Source organism: Durio zibethinus, chromosome 13, assembly GCF_047325235.1.
Source record: "Durio zibethinus cultivar Kanyao isolate XHJ-2024 chromosome 13, ASM4732523v1, whole genome shotgun sequence".
NCBI classification, from domain to species: domain Eukaryota; kingdom Viridiplantae; phylum Streptophyta; class Magnoliopsida; order Malvales; family Malvaceae; genus Durio; species Durio zibethinus.
Genome location: NC_143174.1, coordinates 23,787,374 through 23,804,090, shown reverse-complemented (window position 1 = coordinate 23,804,090; position 16,717 = coordinate 23,787,374). Strand labels below are relative to the sequence as shown.

At 34.9% G+C, this 16,717-nt stretch overlaps 3 protein-coding genes across 6 annotated transcripts; all 3 read right to left on the bottom strand.

The window, feature by feature from the left end:
• Positions 1 to 1,325: 1,325 nt before the first annotated feature.
• Positions 1,326 to 3,695, bottom strand: LOC111303227 (DUF538 family protein (Protein of unknown function, DUF538)). Its single transcript, XM_022899333.2, has 2 exons — positions 3,097 to 3,695; positions 1,326 to 1,504 (listed from the first exon to the last, which is right to left on the bottom strand). The coding sequence occupies exon 1, from the start codon at positions 3,598 to 3,600 to the stop codon at positions 3,127 to 3,129; it is 474 nt and encodes a 157-aa protein (XP_022755068.1). The 5' UTR covers positions 3,601 to 3,695; the 3' UTR covers positions 1,326 to 1,504; positions 3,097 to 3,126.
• A 1,611-nt stretch (positions 3,696 to 5,306) lies between these two features.
• LOC111304204 (protein SODIUM POTASSIUM ROOT DEFECTIVE 2-like) lies at positions 5,307 to 12,629 on the bottom strand. Of its 3 annotated transcripts, XM_089742154.1 has the most exons (6): positions 10,443 to 10,489; positions 9,885 to 9,978; positions 9,547 to 9,623; positions 6,437 to 8,894; positions 6,220 to 6,295; positions 5,307 to 5,711 (listed from the first exon to the last, which is right to left on the bottom strand). In XM_089742154.1, the coding sequence occupies exons 4-6, from the start codon at positions 6,629 to 6,631 to the stop codon at positions 5,587 to 5,589; spliced, it is 396 nt and encodes a 131-aa protein (XP_089598280.1). In that variant the 5' UTR covers positions 6,632 to 8,894; positions 9,547 to 9,623; positions 9,885 to 9,978; positions 10,443 to 10,489; the 3' UTR covers positions 5,307 to 5,586. The 3 variants fall into 3 exon arrangements, with proteins under 3 accessions (XP_089598280.1, XP_089598279.1, XP_022756460.2); XM_089742153.1 differs by lacking the exon at positions 9,547 to 9,623 and having other exon boundaries at positions 6,437 to 6,642; positions 10,443 to 12,629; XM_022900725.2 differs by lacking the exon at positions 9,547 to 9,623 and having other exon boundaries at positions 10,443 to 10,487.
• On the bottom strand, positions 9,721 to 16,375 carry LOC149515451 (uncharacterized). 2 transcript variants are annotated; one of them, XM_089742155.1, is made up of 8 exons: positions 16,152 to 16,375; positions 15,872 to 16,024; positions 14,751 to 14,909; positions 14,317 to 14,658; positions 13,986 to 14,213; positions 13,300 to 13,896; positions 12,637 to 12,935; positions 9,721 to 11,775 (listed from the first exon to the last, which is right to left on the bottom strand). In XM_089742155.1, exons 1-3 carry the CDS (start codon positions 16,285 to 16,287, stop codon positions 14,788 to 14,790), a joined length of 411 nt encoding a protein of 136 aa, XP_089598281.1. In that variant the 5' UTR covers positions 16,288 to 16,375; the 3' UTR covers positions 9,721 to 11,775; positions 12,637 to 12,935; positions 13,300 to 13,896; positions 13,986 to 14,213; positions 14,317 to 14,658; positions 14,751 to 14,787. The 2 variants fall into 2 exon arrangements, with proteins under 2 accessions (XP_089598281.1, XP_089598282.1); XM_089742156.1 differs by lacking the exons at positions 9,721 to 11,775; positions 12,637 to 12,935; positions 13,300 to 13,896; positions 13,986 to 14,213; positions 14,317 to 14,658 and having other exon boundaries at positions 14,773 to 14,909; positions 15,868 to 16,024.
• Positions 16,376 to 16,717: the final 342 nt, after the last annotated feature.

Genomic DNA, 16,717 nt, shown 5'->3' with positions numbered 1-16,717 from the left:
TTATTTTTTGTTTTACAAAAAAAAAAAGTAAAGTAAAAATAACAAAATAACAAAAAAAAAAAAAAAAACATTTATCAAACTGAATAAAAAAAGTTCATAATTTCAGCAAACATGTCACTAGAAAGTTCAAAAAAACCTAAAAAAAAATTATTTTGTAATGCTTACGTGTGACAGCATATATATACTTTAGGGTTCAACAAATTCTTTATTGTAATCACATCACCTTTTTTTTTTCTTTTGGCAGGTGAAAATTGTCCCACAAAACCCTAAACAACGGAAGGACTGGGGGCGGGCAGCTAAGCAGTTGTACCATAGACAATCGAGAAGATGATTTTGTCATATTTCCGATGAGAGATTCGGTGATAGCTGAAGTATCAACGACCAAATCATAGCCAGCAGCACAGAGTTGTTGAGTCCTGCAATGTCCAACACTCAAAAAAAGCCAATGGCAAAGGGCAACAATCTCAGCTGCTGCATGCCGTATCTTCTCGATGGACATAAAGTTATAGATTTCGACCCAAACTTGTTGCTGCTGCAGCCGGCAGTCTTGTATCAATTATTAAAAAAAAAGCTTGCTGCATGAAAATTGAATATTATACGATTTCTTGCTAAAATACATGGGAAAACGAGTCACCCCATTATGAAAGTCATTAACCACTTACAAAAGGCAAGTAACTCATATGATATGACAAAATCAAGCGAATGACAACCTCGAGTACTAAACTAAACAGATGGGCGACAGGATTTGTTCTGGAATGTCGAATCCCCTTGGAGTGGGAGGTTTGGATTCCATATTCTCAGACAGGATTTCATTGTTTTTCTGAATGGGATGTGGAAACTCGCTTGAGTAATACTTTAATGTTATATTCGAGTTTCTAAACGTAATTTTTAAACGTAAAATAAATATTAAAAATACTATGATTTGTATTACAAGTATTTTTTATGATAAAATATGAACCTTATGAAGACTAAGACTAGTAGTGTATTTTATGATATATTTTTAATGAATTTTAACATCCCCTGAGAGAACCATCCTATTTCCTATCTATAAATTATAAGCATTCTTTTGCTCTTGAAGCCTGTTAGGACATGAAAATGCAACAAAATTGAAATTGTTGGTTTTGCTGACAGAAACTTCATGGTCCAACCAGCTTGTTGACAAAAAAGGTAAATATTTCTCGCAGTATCAGTTTCACATGACCATATCCATGTTTATGCGCATTGATACCATGTGCAAGGGGGATAAGTAACTTTACTCCCAAGATAAAAGGAACAGGCTTGGAGAAGGGAAATTTTTCGCATGCTTAGAAAAAAAAAAAAATCAATGAGAACTTAATGATGGGTATCTGATAACACGATAATATTAGTAAAAAAATCTGTGATACATATTCACAAATACATACGGGAAGATAACATTAATTGTATCCTTAAGTCTAGATGAGACTAACGTCTTACAATTACAGAGGTCAGACAATAATTTAACCAAGCAGCAAACTGGGGTGCCCTGTAAAGAAAATGAAAACTAGCATTTTAGTGTATTGCATTATAAAACAGACAAGAAATTAGAAGTTGTAAACTTGCACTTCACACCAAATGCCAAGATAAATAATTATCACACTATCAGCCTCAATCTATCATTCCAGCAAAAAAAAAAATTTTCCACCCAATGATATCTTTTGCATATTGATGCATGACAATTGGAAGGATGGTTTCTTCTCATGGCTCAAAATTTATTTTTTTAGTGTGCATGTCATGATAAAATCTTACAGAGATGTGCAGACACATTTATCCTGCTTGTTAACAATAAACTAAGTCAGTCATTAAAAACAAAGCTCAAATCAAGCAGGAAACCCAAACAAAGTCGATCAGTAATAAGATATCTGCTGAAAGCATGACATATGAAATTTGAACCTGCCTAAATAGGACATCACAAGTAGCTCATTTAGTGAACGTATATAACCCAATTTATGTTAGTAGGCTAATAGTCCTGTCTTGATTACCATCTAGAGAAGAGGACTAGAGCAGATAAAGTAGTAAAATTATCCTCTCCATATCCCTTCATAACAGATCAAACTTCAGCATCAATTTCAAACTTCATCTCTTCTTCAAAGTCTCAAAGTAGGACCAAGTGTCAAAGTCAATTAAAATTGGATATTAATGATCATGGAAATTCAACAAAAATTCACTTCCATCTCAATAAAAGGACCCTTTGGGGATTTCTTTTATATATGGTATAGATAATAAACCTAGACTTCAAATAAGCTAATTCAACAACATATACATATACATTCACATTCACATCTTACAAACTAATAGCCCAAGTAAGTTAAATTCAAAATTACCCAAGTAGGCTACTTAAAATCTTCAACAATGTAGGCAAGGTATATCAAGCTTTTCGGATTAATTAGTTATGCATATTAAAATTGTCAGATTAAAATAATAATAATATTAATAACAAGACCTAATCAGAAAGTGGCATTGCAATGAGACAAGAACAACATAATCCAGGTATACAAGAAAAACTGAATAATTATCACAGCACCAAAAAGCACACAAAACTTGATGCCTAATTATTACTATATTATACAAATGGACAGTAGCTTAGATTAAAGAAAGACTTCAACAAACTAAAAGGTTAAATGTATGCTGACACTAACATAGACCCAAATCAAAGACCATTTAAATATATACATATATATAGACACTTATCCTACTACCAAAATTAGAAATGAAAGAGCCTATTTTTTTAATACCCATTTAGCTTATAAGTTCATATATACAGCCCCATCCTCCTAAATGAACAAATGTGACATCTCATTAGAACAAAATCAAAACTTTGTGTTCAACCTCAATCAAGCCTCAAATTTGACAATGGAAACCGATGATTCAAGGTCAATGATGACTAATTCACTGAAATTGGCAGAGAATTTCAAACCCGTTCTAAAAGTTCACAAACTTTAATCCATACCAACCAAAAAAAAGAAAAGCAACCCAATTAGCGTCCAAATCTTCACTTTGAAGCTTTTCCAACAGAACAATAAAAATAAACCGAGAGAAACGAAACTTTGTAATTTTTATAAGCTCTAAAGGTCTAACCTTTATTTGGTTTTTCATTGTTTTAAGCTTTTAAGAAGACGAATGCTGGCCTTCACAGAAAGGGCTTTCGTCGAAATTCTTAGCCGGATATTTAGCCGTAACCATCCCGACTTCAAAGACCAAATTATCCTCACTGGATCGGATCCCCGTTATGGACCACCACTTGAAAAATGCTCGGACCCGGATCCCATCCAGCTCAGCTATCTTTCCCTGGTCAATTTTCCCCGTTATCCGCTTCGAGTACGTGGCTAGGTAGTTGTCAGGCGGGAGCGTGATCTTACACGTACCACCGAGATCGACGGCGAATTCACTGGATGTTTGGTTAAGAGTGTAATTTCGGACCGAGGCTGGGAGGAGACCGATTGGGAAACCGTAATTTATAAGCTCGGTGTGGGCCTGGGTGAGTGGCGGTTTCGGGTTCGGGTTTTTAGGGGTTGGGGTTTGGGAAGAGAATGGTAGAACAATGAAAAGGAGAAGCGAGAAGAAAAAGACAGATTTCTTCATTATCTTTTTCAGGGGGTTTGTTCAGGGAAGAAGAAAGTGGGGAAGACCGCAGGTAAGAGTTGGGGAATGGGCCTCATGGATGTCGTGTTGACGAGGTAAAGTTTTGAATAAAACGGTACCGTACTATGTAAATAACGCGACGGGTGTTTTCGCCACTGGTTTTCTGCCGCCAACCGTTAAATTTAGACGAATGGGCCTTGGACTTTCCTGCTAGGAGAGATAATGTAGTCTAATTTCATGCTTGAAGCCCATGACTCACTAGTGAGAAATTTAAATCTATAATTAAATTTTATTTTCAATATTGTTTTTTTAATTATGTTATTTGAATTGGAGAGTAAATATTAGATGTAGATACGTATTTGATACGATTATATGTGTTTTTTATTTTTTTTATATATATTTAGAGGTTTAAACCTTTATATCATATATGTTGAATATGTATTGGATATAAATATTTCAAAAAAAAAAAAAAGGTCTAGAACAACATAATTTTTTACTCCATTTCTCTTGTTTTCTTTGGTTAAAAAACTTTCAATTTTGGATTATTAAAAATAAAATTCAAATGGGAGGTTTCATTGACAACAAAAGTACAACATTACCAGAAGAAATATAGGAATTTGATTTAAAGAAAATAATGTGGTTGAACTCGGAGCCACTGGAAACTCAACCTGACACATACCATATATCCTCTTAATTAGCTTTGAACTCTGTCAGATAATCCCCACCACCAGACACCACCACTCAGCAGAAGCTGCCAGGAGGCCCTCCAATTTCATTATTGTGTGACGGCCAGGTTAGTCCTTGGCCTTCCCGAGGTTCCCAGGCAGCCAGCTCTCTATTTGTAGCCATAATATTTGGTTGTAAAAATTGAAAATTTTATTATTATTTTTGGTTCTGTGTTCCATGCAATGAATTATTGCAATCTTGAGTTAGATTTTGTTTGTTTCCTACAGAGGGCATAGAGTTTCTTCTCTCTCTGGAACCTCCATGTTGAGGCACAAAGTGCAAACTGAACCTTCCTGCTTTGGCATTTACATTATGTTCACCTTTAGGCTGTAAAGAAGACTCCTTTTCTTTTATACTACGTGGTTGAGGGAAGCTGAATAACAAAACCTGTTAGTTCTATAGTGGGAATGGCTGGCTCAGATACTGTGAATATTCATAACGAAACATGCACAAAATTTGTTTGCGTTATGAATCCAAAATTTAATTTAATTACTTTATATAATTATTTTAAAAATTAATATTTAAAATTTAAATAGTAATATTTACAAGTTACAATCACTCTTATCTTCAGTCCTTGGCCTATTTTGTATAAAAAAAATCTTTGTATTATGTATATGTAATGTAAGTTTACAATTTTAAACAATTAAAGGTAAAACAACCTTTCAAAAATCAAGATGGCAGCACTTAATTTGTTAATTTGAATCTGAGACTAGTGAAGGAAACATCTGAGATGCGAGAGTATTTCCTGTAAACTTTTGATTTCATTTTTCTTTCCATATCTAGATTGAAGTTTTGCTTTTATTCTAAGCCATATCTTTTGCATGCAACAATAATCCAAGCTAGATAGAATCGGCCCCGAATGGGTGCTGGTCGGTTTTTGTACTAATCAATCTCTTAAATCACACATGTCATGTCCGACTAAGATCAGGACAAAATCACTTGGGGAATAGTAGTAATTTTTTAGGTGTCCGTCACCCATGTTTGATGCAAAATACCCATTTTATTTATATCTATGCCAGAAAAGAAAAGAAAGTCAAAGTACACAAAATAACTACTGCTATAGAAATCTTGTAATAATTACAACATCGTTTTTCTGCTAGCAATACGATATACGGTACTATAATAAATCCTTATAATAGTAGAGGAGTAGAATTTTTTTTTTTTTTTGGTTCTGATCTCCATTTTATATGGTCTTCAATCTTTTAGGAGGTACAAGCTGGTAGCATAGGAAAGCAAAATGATGTTCAAATTATTCATCCATCAACAAGAAGTCCAAAGCTCTGCGTTTTTAACCTTTGAGACACTCTCCAGCACTTCAAAAGGGATTATATCACCGATAACAACCACCCTTTTGCTTTCCAGGTCTACTTTATATGAGGTCACTCCTGTTTTTCATGGGACATCTATGAATTACATTACAGTAATAAAAACAAAGACCTAAGCAAAAGGGATCAAGTTTATCTAGCTCATATACAAATCAAAAACAAAAATCAATTGCAGCACAAGCAATACAATAACATGGCATATAATATTAGCTCTGCATGGATGAGCGATGACCATTATGCATTTTGGTCAATATGTTGCTTTACTTTTGAGTCTGTTAGGTCAGTGACATCAGAAATTGTTAAACAACTAATAAAACACAATATAAAAAGGTATAGTGGTTGAACAGCTATAACGCTTTTGAATAATTTCTGTGTTTGGTGTTACCGTGTTAGGTTTACTGAAGATCACTTAATTAATTGAAAAATGGAAGTACCGAAAATGTTGATATCAAATTTCTGATGAACTATATTGCAGGATTTTGTTTGAGCTAGAAAAATGAATCTTTTTAAGGAAAACAGGGCCGGGGAGGGGGGGAATCAAAAGAGAAAAGAAAGACATCTTGCTTACCATCCAGCTTGGAAATATGTTTCTCTACTTTTCTTGCACAGCCATGGCAATGCATGGATACCCTTAGTACCACCATCTACAAAGGTCAAATAAAGTTCCTCAAATTCCCCCAATATTGAAAATCCTCTAGCGTTTCAAGTTTTCATTTACTATGTCTATATGTTCTTAACTCTTAAACGAACGAAGAAAACATTATAGATATAAAAGAACATATTACCTTTGGCTTAAGTTGAAAGGCCAAGGTCTGGTTGCCAGCAACGACGTCTTTCAATCTCAGCAACTGGGTTTTGTCAGATGTTATCAATGGCTTTTTCTCAAACTCATCCTCCAACGTGTTCATGCAGAAACAAGAGCAAGAGCCTGAAGACAGATATAAACAATCTAGCATCTTGCCAAAACTGAGTTTTCCCATTGCTCCCAGATCTTCTAACACACAAAAATAAAATATAATCTCTCTGACCCTCACTCGCTAGGAAACTGAAACATGCCTACGTTCCCAAATGTCGATCTTATAGGAAAAAAATCAATCAAAGCAAACTACATCCCCACATTATTATAATATATATGTAGGGAGACAGAAGGACGCTAAAAGTCAAATTTTCTTGGGAAAAACAAAAGCTAGACAGAACCTAATGAAGCTATTGAAGAAGAGAACCTTCAAGGCTGCCAAATTTTGTTTAGAGGTACCACTCGTCAACAAAGTTTTCAAAGAGGAACTAGGCAAATGCAACTCAAAACAAAAAGTTCTTATCTTTAATCACCGCAAGCAGCAGCATTTGTCACGTGGTGAGCTACTAACAAAGACAGCAAGCATCCATTTGAAAAAAGTATACACCATATAGAGACAGAGAGGGACGGAGAGGGAGGGATAAAGGAATTTTCACGTGAGAATTGCAGTTAGTTTGAAGGTGAGTTGTTTCACTGTTTCGTGTGAACTATTCCTTTTTGTTCATAAAAGACACTTTAAAAACACACCGAATGTGAAGAAGGCTACAATTTCATATGACTTAAAAGGGGTAGGAAAAGCACTAAAATAGGGGTTATAGTGATCAGTTAAAGAAATTGCTAAGGACAATCTCTATTGGCATGGCATGCGATGATAGCTAAGAAATAACAAGTAGAAATATTTATATCCAAAGACTGGATAAGCATCTTTAGTAGAGTATGTAAGTACATTGGGTAGATGATCATGGCTCATGACCTTGAGCATGCATTTTTAAGAGATCAAAACAATTTTAATAATCAACTATAGAAGAATATTCTGTGTACCTAATAAAGTTTTTTGTTTGTTTGTTTTAATTTCTAATTACATCACTGCCTTGTTAACCCTCATTTTTTTTTATCGATTAAAGATATATTAGCAGATTAGCATGATTAATTAGTAACCATGAAGATTGATTTGATTAAACAAGTTTAATTTCCCTAACTGTTCAGGTTCAAAGGCACACAGATATTAGTAAACTTTCTTTCCGAGGTGGCCTTAGTCTCTCAGAGGCGGATGTGATGGGATGGATGTAATAATTCGAAAACAGTGAGTGAGCGTTGAAGTCGTTGGCAACCTTGTCTTGATCCTCATTCTTTCAATATTAACATAGAGTAGAAGCGGACAGGCGGCATTCAATTATTGGTGTCCCTTGAGCACAGACGATATTGGAAATTATTGGATGGTTGAATATATTGTGTATTATTCTTTATATTTTACAAGATTAATGGGACTATTCTCTAACAAGTCGGTCCATGTGATGACGGTTCCTTCGAGTGGGAGGAAAGGGACGAATTTTTAGAAAAGGAAAAAGAGTAGTGAAGTCATGTTAGGCACGTGTTAGTTACATGACCTTTGGGGATGCAACAAACCCAAGCAGCAATTGGCAATTTTTCATGCGAGGCATTCAACAAATGTGGGTGACATTTGACAGAAAAGAAGAAAATTGGAAGCCAATTGTCCTGTTTTGTTGGCTAAAAGCCCATGCTAAAGAGCAAGCACCGCCTCTTGTGTCTATTTTACAAACATTCCTATTTTGAATCACCAAATATATAATAACATCAGTGCGCCACATAATGCTGCAAAGGGCACTGTGGTAGAGAAGCGTTAACACTAGGCAGCAGTAAACACTTACAAAAGACTATCGGGCCGGCAACATTTATCTTTAGAATTCTTTGCCCCCCCTGTGGAATCCAGTACAGCACCAGCAATTTCTTTCAAGGCTTATCATTTCTGAAATAGGCTTATTGCGAGGCGCAAAAGGGGAATTTGAGAGGTTGAAAACTTGAAATTGTTTGTGGTTCAAATTAATCTTTTCAAGAGAGGGATCCTATTTCCTAAACCCAAATTAACAGACTACATTTGCTTCTAAAAAAAAGATTAATAGGAAAAAAGCAATATATATAGTAACCAATAAGGTGAAAGGGCATTCATTTTTATGTGGGACGAAGGGGACATGATATTAGGTTGTGGTAGCAATGGCTCGTCCGCCGTCCCTTTGTGCAGTGGTCCAACTCCACAGTTCACTGCCTTAAAAAATAATAATAATAATAATAATATGGTATCTGCAGAACCGTGGAAATAATAAGCAAAGGAAAGGCTACCTAATTCCATTTGATTATGTGCGCTGCCCATCAGGAGCCTTGCACTCGTAATAAATTTCTGGACGGTCATGTATGTTTAACTGCTCATCCTGAACATGACAAGTTTAAACCATTAAACTATTTTCAGATTCTTTTCTTTTCTAAATCTTCGACTGACACCCCCTCCACCCCACGAAAGGAAACGTTATCCACCTTAAAAGTTTAGAGTAGGAATATGGATTATGGACCCATTCTAAACAACTAAACATCTAAGCATGTGCACACATGTGTGCGCATATCACCTAAACATCAATAAAAGATGTTTAGAATGTGTACATTCTAAAACTTCTTTCATCAATTAAATATTTTATATGACGTGTGTTATTGCTAAAAACTTCACATTTTGTTATATCTGCATTCATACTTGTATAAAACTGTATATAATGTATGTAAGCCCTAAATAAAAAAATGTATATGAGCTTTAGTAATAACAATTATAACAACTACTCCTATTGATTGTTTGCTCAAGAAAAGACATCTATTGATAGAAAACTGCCTCAAGGCTCAAGGCAAGAAAAAAAGGAGCCAAGACTCAAGGCAGACTGAGCCAGGCTTAGTTAGCAAAGAACTCATTTTTCCAACAAAATCAACTGAATATCAAGAAAACAGAGGAAAATATATTTGTAGATCTCAAATCTGAAAATTTGAAGATTCGTATAGTATATGAGTTGAACAATGAAGGATACATTGACATCGAACTACCTCTTGTAGAATCCTTGTTCAGTCATAGTTGAGCTCACTCAATTAAAAAAAAAATTAGCAAGCTGTTTTGTCTACAGCTGCATTAACAAAATAAAAGACACTTAAGAGAATGCACACAATGACTCAGATGATAACATTTAAAGTTGCATTTCTCGTGCATTTCTAGAATTATAATGAACTCAGCAAAGAAACTAATTTGAAATGTACATTAGTGAATACCAAGCAAGCTAACTATGGCCAAGCAGGCATCCATGTTCAGAAACATTTTATCATCAGTATACAAAGGTAGAAAGTGTAATGGATGCCAGTTAAGTACAACAGAAATACTTGTTTCTTACTTTTTTGAACACTAGAGGTAGAGGAAGCCGCAAGGACTTGACCATTCTCCCAAATGTTTGCCATGTCACTTGGAGGGTGCGGATGTTTAAAGGCCTACAAGATATAACATCACACGCTCATGCAAAAAGATGGACGACCAAAATTAGAGGTGCAAAAAGCATTGTGAAATTTGTATTATTCTAAATTATCTTCTAATAACAAAAAGATGATAAAGATACTAAGAAACTAGACATCAATAGTTTCCATCCCAATAACCTTAACCTATGAGTCTAACCAACTCAAGCAACCAAGATATGCAGAATATTGGTAAAAAAACCAGCAGCCATCAAGAAAACAATGGAATAAAAAGCTCATATAGCCAAAAGGAAAAAATAATTGCATGTATACAGCTTGGAATGTAAACTACTGAAGAGAGTAAATCTAGTTAACATCGGGTATAAGGAATGAAATCTAAAAAAAGTAAAAATATAAATTGCTGAAGAAAGTAAATCTAGTTAAAATCGGGCATAAGTAATGCAATCTAAAAAAAGTAAAGTGTTAGGATGTCATAGACTTGCATATAAGCAGTGAAAGATGACAAATTGAAGAAGCATCGATCTCTGGGCTGCTCGATTACATGCGTCAAATTGTATGCACTTCACTCATTCATGTTCATCCTTGAAAAACTGCAGAAAATATAGCCACAAGAAACAGGCATAGGAGAATCTATCCAGATACACACATAAAGAGAGTAGACTTGCCTTGTAGACTTGAACTGTTGTATTTCACATTCATTGTTCATTTGGTCTGTAGTTTTCTTGGCATAGTCTATAAAAGGACAATAACAAAATACATGCATTATGCACAACCAAAAGAACAGACATCAGAACTAACTGTTTCCAGAGAACGCAGACTGCCACTAAGTCCAGATGTACCAGCTTCATTACGAGGTATGAATGTATGCATTCCATAACTGCATAGATACTCGACAACTGAGGTTTTGCTTCAGTTCTAACTTATATCACTAAAACTTAATAGCCCAATAGGAGAAGGGAGAGATAACCTACAAATAGGAAGGATGGTAGATTTGCAGGCAAATGGGAGATGGGTTGGAAAAGCGTACAGAAAACTAGAGAATGATAAGAATCTAAACGGAAACATAAAGGAAGAAAGCATTGCATTTAGAGTTAGCATATTAATTCTTTGTTAGGTAGGGAGGATGGAAAGTTTTTTAATTTAATAGTTGAGATTCATAGCCATGTTTGCTATTTTGTAACTCAATCTTTTGATAAAAACTTTTTCTTTCCTTTCTCATTCTTTTATCCTTTCCATCTTTCCTACCCAACATAGTGTAAAGCATAATATTCGATTAACAAGTTCAAAGATAACATAACATATATGACGATACAATGCAGCAGACCAGCAGTACAAACCAGGCAATCAAAGAAGCTTTAGAATTCCACATGGAATATAGCCTACTTGGAAAGGCCAACATGCAAACATGAATAGATTATTGATAAAACTTAGAAAACAAAGAGGCAAACCCCAATAACACAAGGCCAAAAGTGACCATAAGCACTCTCCTTTTCTTTTCTTGCTTTTTGGTAGGAAGAATTTTACTAATATTTTTCTGTTCAATAGATTATAAAAGATTACTGTTAACCATGACTTTAATGTTTTGCAAAATCTTGATCACAATCAAAGAGATTATTCAAATATGTAACATATTTCAGACAAAGTGGCCAGTGCAGAGAGATCAGAGACACTAAGGAGTAGTTCATTGCTATCAACCTAGCAATATCAACAGTAGGCGTCATAATAAAATCACCATGACAGCTGCAATCAGGAACAAGATAGGGAGGTTGACATGCGGCACCTACAGCTCCAGTAGCAGCTCATAAATTTGGTAACCTACAGAAGTCACACTAATGTCAAGGAGGAGACAGAAAAGCAGGATGAATTATCTTTGAAACGAACTCAACAAAAATAAGTTTCTTTAATCATTACCATCAGAAAAGATATTGGCAAGAATGAAAATCCTGAAATCAACATATTTCAAAGTTTCAACAATTAATTTCTCCATAAGAAGAAACAGAAACAATCCATGAGAGCATAGGCCTCTAAATATTTGACTAGTTAAACTGGAAAGAAACCAAATGTCAAGGCAAAATAAAGGACCAGCGGGATCATCTTGTCATTTCTTCCAGAAAAGCTCAACGAGCTTTTCTAGATCATCTTTCTGGACCCTAATAACACTCCCCATTCATTTTCTCAATTTAAAAGACATGCTGAACTTCAGGAGGAGTGCTGCAGTATCATTTGCTAAAGACTGTTATTTGCACTTTACCTCTATTATATTGTGTTTATGTAAAAGTTGAAATTTGTTACAGCAAGCAAGTACGATCAATTATGCCAATGACGAATCATGATCATAAGAGAAACATATAAAGCCACAATGTCTAAGCCCCTAATTGTACCCACACTTATGACACTTTGAAACCCTTAGGCAGATTATTTTTAGCCCAAGAAAACTATGACATAATTACAATCTTTGATTAGTTTATAAGAAAGAGCCACTTGATGACTGCAGCTCAGATACAACACTCACAAATCTGTTAATTAGTCACTCAAAATCCATCCAACTGAAAGGATACCTCTCACCTGAAAGAAACTCAAGGAAGAACCTTTTTATTCAAGATATCTAACACATTAAAGGGGAAGAAGTAACTGCAACTTATAAAAGAAATTTCACATATATAAAGGTTAGCATACCATGCAAGGTCAGGATTCCTGAGATGAAATTGAGATTCACCAATGTATCCAGCAGAAGTCATATCAATGACAGGATCACCAAGAGAAACATGATGCAGGCCCCCAATTTTCATAACTGCTTCCCCCAACATTCAAACTCAAAATGAATGAAGACTGTCTGATAAACTACAACATATTTGACATATCATAATTTGCAACTACTATAATATTAGCCATGCCTTGACAGTTCAGTGTGTTCATAGTTTTCTTTTAAACTGATACCATCACTCAATTGGAATCCTCTACTCTGCACCAAATCCCTGTAGTAGGATCCACCAACTTCAAATGATTAAAGAAAACTAAGAGATTAAAATTATGGATAATGTAATTAGAAGGCCAACCTATTTACTCACCTTTCTTCAATAACAAACACCACCACCACCACCCCAACCCCAAAACCCAAATAAGAGTATTGAAAAGTACCTAAACCTACATCCCACCTAATGAACTATTATGTATCAACTAAGGACCTTGGCTAACAACCAAGATTAAAATTGCAATAATATAACTGTTAGTAAGACAATAATTAGTATGAATCACAGTAATTAATAATGCAGCTGCAATCGAAAGTAACCAAAAGTTCCTGTAACAGTTTAAAGGGAGAAAGAAAAAGAAATTATATACCAGGAAAAAAGTATTGAGGTAGCACTAAAGTTTTGGTCACCCAGCATTCCAGTGTATTGAAGACTAGTGATGTTGCTTCTAGTCCCCAGAGATGCAACTTTTGATAGAATCCAATCTAAAGGCGTGAATGCAACTGCTAAGTGACAACTTATGATGGAGGTTGAATTGTACCGTCAACAGGCATTTGTTCAACAAGGGGCCGAAAATGTAGTTGCTTGATGAGTAAATGATATTGTTCTCTGGTCTCCTGACTTGGGAAAAGCCGTGTATACACACCCAGGTAATGAATAATGAAAATAAAGTTTGGAAAAATAATTTTCAGCAACCGCACAAACTCCCTACTTAGCATAAGGAATATCTAGTGCAATATTCCCTTGTAAGAAATCATTGGCTTGTGGCACATGGCATTTCTAATTCCAGATAGAGCCATCCTTTTCTGTGTTACAGAGTTATCATGACAAAAAGAACTTGCAGGTAAGAACTCATGCTCAGTGCCGAAGGTCCTGATCAGAGGGAAGTGAATCACAATCTACATTTAAGCCATGGAAGGATACACTTACTGGATCAGCATGTGATGCCATTCCCAGGTCCCTGGACCTGAAAGATTGGAAAAAATTAAAATAAATCCAAAAAGATATTCAACAAACGGAGGCTTCACCAAACAACTACCCAAAAAGGTAACTTACTGCTTGCTCTTTGTTCGGAAAACTGTAGATGAATCAGTATCTCTAGTCATTTTAAAGGGCTCTGCAGGCCAAAAAGATCATCCAAGATTGGATAGAATAGCACTATATTTGGAGAACATAGGATTTCGAGGAACAAATAGATCCAAAGCTTTGACTTACTGCTTGCATTTAGTTGATAATGCTCTTACTGAATTTGCATTTGCTGTCTTCCCCAGGGACCTTTTGTATCTGATGTTAGCAGACAACAATGTCTTGGAAACAAGAATAATGAAACAAACCAAAGAGTTAAAAGGGTATAGTTAGTACATGCATACGAGTGTTTATAACTTACTGCTGATTATTATTTGCTGAAAATCTGTTGTGGGACTTTTTCCTTGGATCTTCTCCAATCTGAAAATTCACCAAGCAACAAAAAGCAATCTAACAAAACACGGGAAGAGGAGAGCATCATCCAAACATGTCAGCTGACTGCATGCTTTTCATCGGTGGATTTAGAAAGATGTTCTTTGACAGAGGTTTATTTCTAACAGGCCCATCCTTTCACCATTATTGAAGAACTACTATAATTGCCATATTTGGAATGTGGTCAGAATTCTTTTGCTTTATAACCACCACTTCTAGTATTATTCTTGTAGCAACCTTGATGATAATAATCATTTGAAGTCCTGTGTACCTAGTGACACAATCAACCAAAAAAAAGGTGTTACACTGGTGCTTTCATTACTCTTATGTAGAATCTCATCAACGAGATTTCTTTCCCGCTACCTTATGAAAAAAGCATCATGAAGTGGAAAAACAGTATTCAGCATGTAGACTGAACTTCAAAGGCATTAAGTTCCTCGTTGTGTGCTTCCTCTAGTTTCATCTCTTCAAACTTGTCATGCATCCATTTCAATTCATCTCGATTCACAGATATTTCTTTTCCTGAAAGAAGAAAGACAACAAAGATGATAGATGAAGTGTAATCAAATGACAAAAACAAGAAGAAACTACAAAGAATATTTATGGAAAAAAAAGTACAGAAATCACCAAACACAAAGAAAATTGCCAATGAAATTGGTTCGGAAAAAACAATATCCATCATATGACAGTATATGCAACATCCGCGCATTTTATTGAATTATTTCTCTATACATTAACTATAAAAATCAACCATGAACTCAGCTTTTGAAAATTAAAAAAATGGTCTGCTGAATGCCGATCTAAGCAAGGTGACATGAAAACGTATACTAACAACCTAAAACATTAACTAAAACCACTATATAACCAATAGATCTCAACTGATTGATGATCGATTAGTGAGTATAACAGTAACTAAAATCTTACAGTGCAACCAAAATATACAAATAAATTGCTCTGATGAATATTCATTTTAACAGCTAGACTACAAAAAAGGTAAAATGACCAGTGACCAGACATCTCCTATTGATTAATTACAGTAAGGCCAGAGGTTTTAATGCAAATCTAAATGGTTAAATGAAGCAGAACTAAAGTGATAACTAGATCACGCATCAAGAGGTTAGCACATTCTTATTGTCAGTTAATTTTTCAACATTGAACTCAACAATACCTTGCCTCATAGGCCATACACACCAGAATATTTAATGCCCATTACTTTTCGGAATCACCATGTGAACTAACATCTACTATAATCCATAGGCAAAATTAAATGAGCTTGAACAAATAAAAAATTTAAACCTATCTAAGATTAATGAAGAGAGTTTAAAAAACTTGAATCAAAATGTATTTCAACATTCTCACCAAAACAAATCAAGACACTGTACCTTAACTGGTGGAGAAAATGAATCTTACATTTAATTATTGTTAGATGACATTTAATCGTTTAGCATGCAAACTCGACCTAAAGAGAAAACGGAGATACCTGCCTTGATCGCGACTTTGACGACGAAGACCGCCAAAACGGTCGTCGTGCATGTAAAACGCACCGGTTCTTGGAACCGCAAAGGCGTCGTTGTCGCCATCGTTTACCTTCTTTTTTCCTCTCGGTTTCTTCACCGTTACTTGGTAGTTCAAACATTCTCAACAAAACAAATCAAAACGCGGTACCTTAACCGGTGAAGAAAATGAATCTTATAATTTAATTATTGTTCAATGACTTTTAACCGTTTTATATTCAAACTCGACCTAAAGAGAAAGCGAATATACCTGCCTTGATCACGACTTCGACGACGAAGACCGCCAAAACGATCGTTGTGCATGTAAACGCACCAGTTCTTGGAAACGTACAGGCGTCGTTGTAGCCATCGTTTACCTTCTCTTTTCCTTTCTGTTTTGTCGCCATTACTTGTTCTGCGACTTCCTCTTCGCGTTCTTCTTTTACTTGTCCTCCAAGCTTTCAGGTTCACCTCCGTATTTTTTGTCTTTTTATCTTCCAAAGTTGGCGTCCTAAAAGTAAAATAATAATAATAATAATAACAGCAAATTCCGGGCTTTCCCACCTCATAATCACTCGAAGTAGGTCCCATTCCTCTCAATAATTTTCAAAGTTGGACCATGACCAAATTATATTAAATTTGATCATTATTTTTACTAAAATTATTAATTTTTAAAATAAAATTGTAAACTTTAAAATTTTTAAATATATATTTAAAACTTTTAATTTAATATAATATTTTAAAAATTATGACCAAAATTAAATTTGTATAGTAACAAATCAAATATAAACAAATAAAATAAGATAATGAAAGTGTTTTTTTATAAAGAATTCAAGC